The sequence below is a fragment of the Cricetulus griseus genome, chromosome 4 (genome assembly GCF_003668045.3).
Source record: "Cricetulus griseus strain 17A/GY chromosome 4, alternate assembly CriGri-PICRH-1.0, whole genome shotgun sequence".
NCBI classification, from domain to species: domain Eukaryota; kingdom Metazoa; phylum Chordata; class Mammalia; order Rodentia; family Cricetidae; genus Cricetulus; species Cricetulus griseus.
In genome coordinates, this window is record NC_048597.1 from 152,588,116 (window position 1) to 152,598,497 (window position 10,382).

Below are 10,382 nucleotides of genomic sequence, written 5' to 3' on the forward strand. Positions count from 1 at the left end.
CTGGGAACAAACAAGAAGAGACGAGCTGCTGAAAAACATGTTTCCAAACTCATTGTCAGAAGGGAAGCACCAAGGAAAGTGTGTATTACACAGAAATAAAACCAAATCAACCATGGTTCCCCCAACAGCTTTAACCACACAGTGCCATGTATACGGGCAATGGCTCTCTCCAGACATCTTCTTGCCTGTTTCAAATAGAAGACATGTTAAAGCTAATGGGAGGCTTTTTTTTCCTTTCAAAATCATGTGCATGAAAACCTGTAATGCTTCCCAGAAACAAATTGAATTGTTGAAACAGAACATGATACTAAAGGACCCCATTGTACCGAGCTCGTGTGCTAAGGAGCCCAATTGTGTTTTGCAGTCTGGGTCAACACACAGGGACAAAATGAGTGTGAAGTGCTCTTTCACGGGCAATCATCTGCACACAAAACATGCACCTCTTCCCCTCCTCATCCGACAGGAAGGTCACACAGACAATGGGCACACTACTCCTTTGTTACCCTTCAGACAACAGATGTCGGGGCTCCTCTTCAGGGGCTTGGGTTAGAAATGGATGCAGGGGGGGGGGGCATCTCACATGCGTTTGGTGGGGTCTGTGCTGCCTTTAATGGACCATGTTTGAGTCCATGCTGTGATAACTTCAAACAAAATAAAATCAAATCTCCATTTAATGAAGAGCCTCATACTCGGTTTGTATTCAATCAAAAAATTACTAAAATTAGAGCATGTTTCTAGTTCAATTAACATCCTTTGCACTCACAATAAAATATTCAATAACTGCCCATTTTGCCTGTTGAGGAGGGGAATAAAAGCGAAACCCTTCGTCAGTTAGCTGTTGCTTATTTGCCACTTTATGTTAAGCAGGCAGTTAGATTGAAACTGCACATATTATTACTGATTTAGGTTTCATTTAATCCTTTGAAACAGAATAATTATTCCCAATTTATATGCCATTAAATCTTTTATGCACACGAGCAGCAAATTCAATTTTTGTTTAAGTGTAGAGTTTGTGATGCTCTTTAAAGGGACCACAAAACATGATTGTTTCTGAGGGTTCCTAAATCCTGCCTTGCCTTGCTCGTCTCATCAATAGGGTGTAAGGAAATAAAATGCAACAAATCCAAAAGATTAAAAAGTCACCTTTGCACGTATGAAATAAAATAATCCCACAGACACACTTTGTGGAGACTATTTGTAACCCATACATTTTCATTTAATGGAGACATGTATTTCACATAAATAATCCAACATTTTAATTGAAAAATAATAGATTAATGAACTGAAGGTAAAAAAAAAAACTTCTATAGAAACACACTCAAATGAAGGGGGTTTAATTGTTAGTGAATTTTGCTTACAGCAATTACATTTAGATAATTTTGAACCAAATCTCTTCTCCCCCCAAGACAGATTTGTGTTCTTTTGCTGCTGTTTTTTTTATTTTGTTGTTTGTTTGTTTGTTTTTTTGAGACAGGGCCTCTCCATGTAGCCCTGGCTACATACTCTTTATGTAGATCAGGCTGGCCTTGAACTTACAGAGATCCACCTGCCTCTTGTTCCCAAGTGTTTCAATTAAAGGTGTGCACAACCACACTAGGTTTCAACAACAGATTTGTGCCTGTTATAACCAGGCATTTGTCCCAACTTATAGCTAGGACTAATTTCAACTCAAGGCGAACCTATTGATCAGATGTAAGCTCTCAGCTACTGCTCCAGTGCCATGCCGGCTTGCCACCATGCTTCTTGCCATGATGACCATGGACTCAACCTCTGAAACTGTAAGGAAACCCCCCAATTAAATGATTTTTTTACAGCAAGTTCCCTCAGGCACAGTGTTTCCACTCAGCAATAGAAAAGCAACTAAGACACCCTGTGGCCAGGTTCTGCCACTGACTGATTAAGGCTGTGAGCTTGAGCAAGTCTCTTTATTTCTCTAGGTCATGGTTCCTCCTTTTGTACAACAGGAAAAGTGGCTGACCTTCCAGACTCTAATAAATGTTCTAAACATCTATCACTGTATGAGTTAAGGCGGGCCTATTCTGCACAACTTCTCCTCAGTGCTGGTAAATATTGGGGAAAAGCTCTTAATTTAAATGCAATACATTAAAAATTATACTAGCAAGATTATAATAACTAAAACTAAAAATGTATAAAACTGGCCTTGATGACTCACAGTGGGAATCTCAGCTCTTAGGGAGGACTTCCATGAGTTCAAACCCAGCCTAAGCTACACAGTGAGAGTCTGCCTCAAATGACCAGATGGCTCCACAAGTAAAGGTATTCTATTCTCCTGACTCACATGATAGGAGAGAACCGAGCCCCAAAAGCCATCTTTTGATTTCTGTGACTGCATCATGATATGTGTGCTCCCCCAAACAAATAAGATATTATTATTATTATTATTATTATTATTATTATTATTATTATTATAGGAAAGGAGGTTGAAGCTGGGCAGTGGTGGCACATGCCTTTAATCCCAGCACTTGGGAGGCAGAGGCAGGTGGATCTCTGTGAGTCCGAGGCCAGCCTGGTCTACAAAACTACAAAGAAAAACCCTGTCTTGAAAAATAAAAAAGAGGTTGAAAATTATACTAATCAAAGTTTTCTATATTTTTCAATTTTCGAGGAGATGTAAATAGGTCATAAATGGAACTATCTCTTTAGTAACTTGCTATTATCTTCTCGCTAAACTCACAGGATTGTGGGTAAGAAATTGTTCCTTCTAAGGTTTTTTTTTTTTTTTTTTTTTTTTAACTGACTTTTACTTACTTGAGCAGAAAAACATACCCCAGTTTTGAAAATAAATGAGTAAGGAACTAGCATATATCTCTGGGGGCGACAGTGGAGAGCCCCCATGAGCCTCCGCAGCAGTTCTGGCTGGAGCTTGGCCTTTAATAAACACAACCAATGCTCCCACACACTCCTTATTCTCTGTTTGACAGTCCACCTGTCATGATGGCACCACGCCTGCTCCAAGGAATGCATCAGGGTTTAACTAAGAAGTTAGTGAGACAATGAATGAGTGTAAAGCGGAAACAGCTAATACCTACAACAGAAAGCACCACTCTGATATAACAATTTCCCACATAGTCTTATTTCAGGTTTCAGCTGCTATCCCCGCCCCAAATTCTTTAGGACCCCTAGAACATGGTATACAGGGTAACAAATTTAAAGAGATTGGCCAACCAATGGCCTCCAATTCAAAGTTTACCTATCAAGAGACAATATAAATTAACATAGATGAATAACATTAAAAGTGAGCAAGAATGAAAGTTAATTCCCAGAACCTTCTGGAATGGTCTTCATATCGCTAGAATATTAGAACCAGTTTTAAATGTCTTCCTTATGTTCCCAACTGCTGAAAAAAAAAAATCCACAACCCTTATAAGGAACAGGAAGGATTCTAGTCTCAACTTAAATATTTCCCAAGTTCTAGAAAACAGCTGGAGAAATTTGGGAGGAAAGGAAACTCCCGATATTTGATCATCACTAAGGTTTTCTTTACCGACCACGTTTGTTTTGACACTTTCATACTCCTCTTCAAGCCCTAGAATTAATCATCCAATACTTTTTCTGATAGTTTTATTATCACTAGAAGCGACATACTTTAAAGCACCCAAGAGAAGGGTGGGGAGAATGTATCCTACAGTTTAAAAAAAAGTTGATCATTACCAAGTCAGTCCCCCACCCCTTCCAACAGTTCTTGAATGCTGTAATGGCTCGCCATGCTACCTGCTTCCCGTGAAAACCTACCTAGCTCACGGTGCATCCTTAGACAGGACACAAATCCTTTGCATACTGATACTGTGGTTTCCAGGTGATATGAGAGGAAACTACCACAGAGCACTCTAGCGGAAACAATGCTATGTCCCAGGGGAATTGCTGAAGCATAAAGGCTCATGTGACCCCTGACCTAACTGCCCAAGGAGAAATACAGTAACTGTCTACTTATTCAGGGGACTCCGTATCCTTTAGACAACTGTGTTGCTTTATAAAAATGCATAATTCCACATGCACATTTACTCTGGCTTCAGATTAGTCCACCCTGAGATTGTTCTATCTTCAGTCTTTATATTATTATTACTATTATTATTATCGTGTGTACGTGTGCACATGTCAATCAGTGCAGGTGTGGAGGTCAGAGGACAACTTTTGGTTGTTTGTTCTCTCCTTCCCCCATGTGTGTCTGGAGGCATCAAACTCAGGTCCCCAGGCTTGGTAGCAGATGCCTTTACCTGCTGAGCCACTTCAACAGCCCTCTCTTTAATGTTTTAGTAGTTAGTAAAGTGGAGTCCATGATCATGTATTTCATTTTACTACATTGGCTCACTCACTTTATGTGTGTGGGGTGTACACTGTCAGAGAACAACTTGTGGGAGTCAGTTCTTTCCTCCTCCTGCCTGGGTTCTGGGGATCAACCTCAGGTTATCAGGCTTGGTGCTAAGCAAGTATTTGATGGGAAGACGTTTTAGACCCATGATTACATATTCATAATTAGAATAGCTTACGGGCTCTGTGCATGTCCTGGAGCCTCAGTTTCTCATCTGCAAAGTAACATGTGAGATTCACACATGTGAAGTCCTGAGTTCACTCCCTAGCACCTCATTAAGGACTGGGTTTTTATTAAACTGGGCTTTTAAAAAAACTGGTTTTTAATTAAACTGAGCCTATCTAGAGGTTCTGACTAAGATAGAGGAACTAGCATACGAAGCAAGTAGCTCTACAGCTGAAAGAATCGTATAAATATTCCTGTAAGCAAGACCTTCTTAAGCACATACGCTAGGTGCGGATGGATGGCTGCTTTCTGATTTTCCTTCTTGTTTTTAAACAAGGCTTCAGAAGGCTTCAGGACTAAAGAGGCTATTTCTGACAGCCTGGGCATTACATTGATCTGCTTCCTCATGAGTGCAAGTGTCATAAGGCTCCTTCCAGAATGGGACTTAAGGATTATCGCGTGAAGATCCTCTCTCCACTCTTGATCCATTCACCACTGTCAACGCTGCTCCAATTTCCATTAAGTAAAGGGTTTTCTCTAATCCATAGACCCTGAGCTGTGGCTTTGACTCCTGGAGGTTCGTCACATCAAAACACAAGTGTGGGGCTAAGTGATTTGCCAGGCAGCTTTTAAAACTATTGCCTATAAAAGCAAGAGAAATGTTTGTCTTGATTTAAGGTCAGGCTTGGACTAATTTTTTTTTTTTTTTGAACTACAATCCCCAGAATGCCGTCTACCTTATAGAAATGAAAGCCTGCTTCAATTTTATGTTGAGAACCTGAGATCAATTTATTTGTGTCATGGCTCATAACTACTTAGATTTGAGTGACAGAACACCTACGAAAGGACCGTATAACTAATATGGGGCAGAGAAAGGATCGATACCTGACCACACTTGAATCACATTTTTGAGCCATTATTTGGACAAATCCTTCAGTTCTGTTTTCCTTTGTAGTGTGGAACTGGTCCTTTTACATCCAGTGAGTGGGGCACTGTATTGTAACAGGTACTAAGTGTAGTCCATTTTAACCCTGATCTTCAGTTTACAGTCTATCATTAAACATTGCCAAGGCAGGGCAATTGGAGGAAAACAGAATTATCTAAAGGCCTCTGAACCAAAAGATGAAGCATCTAACCATAATTTTGACTTTTGGAAGTACACTCTTTTCTGAGAACGTAATCAAATTATTTCTGGGCAGTTTGAACAAAACTAAAGTATGGTGCCTGCTGAGCATGGGACAAAAGGAGGAAACAGTCAACAACTGGGGAAATGAGGCCATTCAGTGGAGTCAGGCAAGAAAACCGCACAATGCAGCAGACTTGGGGGCTGGAGAGATGAGCCATTGGTTCAGAGCTCTTGCTGATCTTGTAGAGAACTTGGATCAGATTCCCAGCCCCTACTTGGCAGCTTACAACCATCTCTAATCCCAGATCCAGGGGATCTGACATCCTCCTCTGGTCTCTGTGGACACTTCACATATTGATGTACAGATATACACACAGGCAAAACCACTCTGACACATAAAAAGAAAAACATGAGAAACAACAAAAAGACTTCCTTTCTTATGTTCTCATTTCATGTTTTTTTAAAATTGTTTATTTATTAAGATTTGTTTATTTATTATGTATACAGAGGTCTGTCTGCAGGCCAGAAGAGAGTATAAGATCTCATTATAGATGGCTGTGAGCCACCATGTGTTTGCTGAGAATTGAACTTGGGACCTCTGCAAGAACAGCCAGTGCTCTTATCCTCTGAGCCATCTCTCCAGTCCCTGATGTCCTCATTTCTATAAGTAAAGCTATTATCATTTACTATCATGAAGACTACAGATCTCCCACATCAGAGCCAGGATAAAAACATAGAGAACCAAGCCAGATTCCATGAGTATTTTGATCAAGTACTCATTAGATACAATGAGTGGACATTAAGGCAACTTCTTGAAGCCTCACTGACAACCTTCAAGAGGGCTGACTATAGTATCTACCTACTAGGACCCCACAAGAGGTAACCCATGTAAAGCATGTAGTACAATGATGGGTTCATGAGAGAAGTTCTATACATGGTAATGGTTATTACACTTACTTAGGGGCTTCCTTTATTCCTTCAACCATTGAACCTAATATGTCACCAAGCTCTGTCAATTCTTTCATATATAAACATTGATAATAAAACCAAATCAACCAGGATGCTGGTATCTAGCCATGGTCTCAGATAATCATACTGTAACATCTCTAGACACTGGAATACTGTGTAACATGACACAAGTTCATAATTTCGAGTGTAGAAAAATGTGCTATTTTAAATGGAATGGAATGAATTAAATGAAATGAATCAGGCATTGAAGATGATGCCTAAATTGACCTTTGGCTAAAACATAGAGGTCACGAGGAGGGACAAGCAATTAAAATTTACCAAAAGTAGAATGTTTTATACCTTCTCAGAGTACAAAGGTTTAAGATGTCTGGACAGTTGTGAGGTCTGGGAATGCACAGGCAGGGTGGGCACATATCCTTTCTCCTAAGATTCTATGATTCCATTTCAGAATGGAGTTCTCATATGCAACAAGCCAAAGAAGGATGCACACAGACACTTGTGTGAAATACGAATTGGAGGAACCTAAATATATTCATCAGTGGATGTGATGGTTAATGTCAGCTGGGCATAGCTGTGTGGGATTCCTAAGTTAACGGACATGAGAAGACCCATCCTAACCACTGGACGAATAAAAAGGAGGATGAGTGGACCAGTAGCCTTCACTCCTCCCTGCTTCCTGACTGTGGATGCCATAAAACCAGAGGCCTCAAGCTCCTGCTGCTGTGACCTTCCTGTGGGGATAGACTGTATCCCTGGAACTGTGAGCCAACCAACTCTTCATTCCTCAAGGTGCCTCTTGTCAAGTCTGTGATCACAGCAGTGAGAGAGGAACTTACAGTTGGAGATGGGTAGGCTCTACTTCCACACAATGTACAGAAGAGAATAGAGATATTGCATATATATGCATATATCATCACCAATTACAGGCACCCATGAAAGAAACAGACAAGGAAACAGGCGACAAGAAGGATGTGCAGCCACACCAGTATATCTTTGGGGAAAGGACATGGGAAGGGTACAAGGAAACTGTATTTCTCTTTTTCAGACATGTGTAACTCTGTGTATCTGTGAATAGGTATTTGCAGTTAAATGCAGGCACCTTCAGAGGCCAGAGGTGTCAGATTCCCAGGAGCTAGAGCTGCAGGCAGCCGTGAGCTGTCTGTTGAGGGTGCTGGGAACCAAACTCTACAAGCAGCACAGATTCTTAATCATTGAGCCATCTCTCTAGCCCCAATCATGAAATGATTAAATTATATTTATGACTGTAAAATAATCTAATATAAATATGGCATTGAGTTATGTCACCTTTTCCCCAGTATTTTTTTTTTTTTTTTTTGGGTGGGATAGATATTTTTCACAGTCAAAAAGCTTACAGGTATGGATCTGACTCAGTGGCAGAGTGCTTGCCTATTATGCCCAAGGCTCTGAGTTTGATTCATAGTACCACAAAACAAACAGAAACAATAAAACATGACATTAATAACAAAAGCAAAAATGCCTTCAATCCACTATAACCTTAGACAAATTATTTCTTCTCATTTAGTTTCATTTTCCCAACTTTAATGTAGAGACCACAACACCTTCCCTACAGAATTACAGTGAAGAACTTCAAAATGGCCTTTAAAAGATTCTACAGTACTGATACTGTTCAATAGTCATTATTAGCAGCAGCTTTCGTCTGCAGTTGGTAATACCCCCTCTGTAATTTAAAGGCACCAGCTTCCAGAAAAATTGGTTCATCATACTGTCCCCTCTGCCCCCAGTTGACTCAGTGTGTTTAGCTAAAGTCCTGCTAAACTCTTTTCTGCATTCAGTTGTTGTAGAATATTATTTTAAGGTGTGTTATGTTTGTTCATGCTGTGGAACATTTAATGATGCAAAGATGTGTTGCATTCTTTTATGTTGCATTTGTTTAACTCTGTGACACGGTGTTACTGTGACTGTCTAAAACACCTAATTGACCTAATAAGGAGCTGAGTGGCCAACATCTAGTTAGGAGAAAGGATAAGCAGGGTTGGCAGGCAGAGAGAATAAAGAGGAGGAAAAATCTGGGAGGAGACAAGAGGAGCAGGATAAGGACGACTCCAGGGGCCAGCCACCCAGCTACACAGCGAGACACAGAGAATGAAGAAAGAAATACAGAAATAGACAAAGGTAAAAACCCAGGGGCAAAAGGTAGTCAGGATAATCTAAGTTAAGAAAAACTGGCTAGAAATAAGCCAAGCTAAGGCTGGACATTCATAAGAAAGAATAAGACTCCGGGTGATTTATTTGAGACCTGGGTGGCAGACCCCCAAGAGCAAAAGAGTAAAAGAGTTAAAAAAAAAAAAACAACTATATTCAGCCTATTGGCGACAACAGTTATGTTTTTTCTGATTTTTGAGACTCCCTAATATGAAGACAAGTTTCATTTAACTTGACATCTCCAGTGAAATGAAGGAGAGGAAGAAGGAAAAGGCTCAGGTCAAGGGGCTAATTTCGGCTCTTAGAGACCTCTCCATGACTGTCCACCAGGGATTAGTCTTTTGAGATGCTCCACAGCTAGTGGCTCTATTTTGGGAGGTTGTGGAACCTTTGCAAATGTGGCCTAGCTAGGAGAAGCAGGTCTTTGCAAGTTGGCATCCATGGTAACACCTACTTCAGGGTCCAGTGAGTGGACTCTGCTTCCTGCTGGTTCTATGCAGGAAGCTGCAGCCTGAGCATCCTCCATCACAGACCAAGTCTCTCCAGCTTCTGTGTCTTCCCCACCATGACAGACTGTGGAACCATGAAAATAATAAATCCTTCTTTTTCTGCCAGGTAGTTTGCCACAGTAACAAGAAGAGTTACTAAGACCAGTGGCTATGCCTGGTGACCTACAGAAGGGTCTCCTGGTACTCTAGGTATGTTCTTGAGGCTCCTACACCCAGTCAATAAGGACAACATTGCTTAATAAAAGAGGAGGAGGGCTGGGTGGTGGTGGCGCTTGCCTTTAATCCCAGCACTCTGTGAGTTCGCTGCCAGCCTGGTCTACAAAGTGACAGGACATCCAGGACTGTTACACAGAGAAACCCTGTCACAAAAAAAAAAAAAAAAAAAGGAGGAGGAAGAGGAGAAGGAAGTGGAGGAGAAGGAGAAGGAGGAAGAAGAGGTGGGGAGAATGTGGTGAAATCAAGGACCACATCTCTTAGTTGCTTGGAGACGGCTTTTGCACATTGCTCACTATGACAACCCACTCTGTCTCACCTGGACAGGTATTAGAAATTAGTCGGCATCAGGCCTTACACAGGCCAGTTCCTTACCTGTGATTCACACCACCATGGGCTCCCAGGTCTTCCTTGCCGGCCCTGTGGGCTGCTTTTCTGTTCACTTCCTCTTCTGCCTCACTGAGGCTTTCCTCCTCTAAGCTGTCAGGCTCCATGTTTTTGTTCTCAACTTCGGACTGAGACTTAACCACTCGAGGGAGGCTTTCTGAATCTGATTCTAAGGAGTCGTTTGAAATCCGACTTAAGTCTTCTTTCTTGAAGGGTCTGTTTGAGGACTGGGTCCTTGAACTGGTATGATGGACAGGAGACTGCATGGAGAGCTTGGGAATTGGTTTATATTTACTCATCCTGAAAAACAGAAACATGGACAGGAGCACATGAGTTAACAGAGCAGTTAGCTGACATTTATAATTGTGGCTATCAAATGCATTGCTTAAAAATTATATTTACGTTACTCTGTGGCTACTGAAATCATAATGGCAATGTTTGTCAAAAAACGTCAGTGAGCAAGAGAACCTTGTTACATTATCTGCAGGCTGTCGAATGC

At 41.1% G+C, this 10,382-nt stretch overlaps 1 protein-coding gene across 1 annotated transcript in view; it reads right to left on the reverse strand.

Annotated features, from left to right (window-relative positions):
- Jhy (junctional cadherin complex regulator) overlaps positions 1 to 10,182 on the reverse strand; it is a 59,065-nt gene extending 48,883 nt beyond the window's left edge. The window contains exons 1-2 of the mRNA XM_035443592.1: positions 9,872 to 10,182; positions 1,870 to 1,883 (exon numbers count right to left, since the gene is read on the reverse strand). Of these exons, the coding sequence (XP_035299483.1) occupies positions 1,870 to 1,883; positions 9,872 to 10,182 (325 nt within the window). The remainder of the gene's footprint in view (positions 1 to 1,869; positions 1,884 to 9,871) is intronic.
- Positions 10,183 to 10,382: the final 200 nt, after the last annotated feature.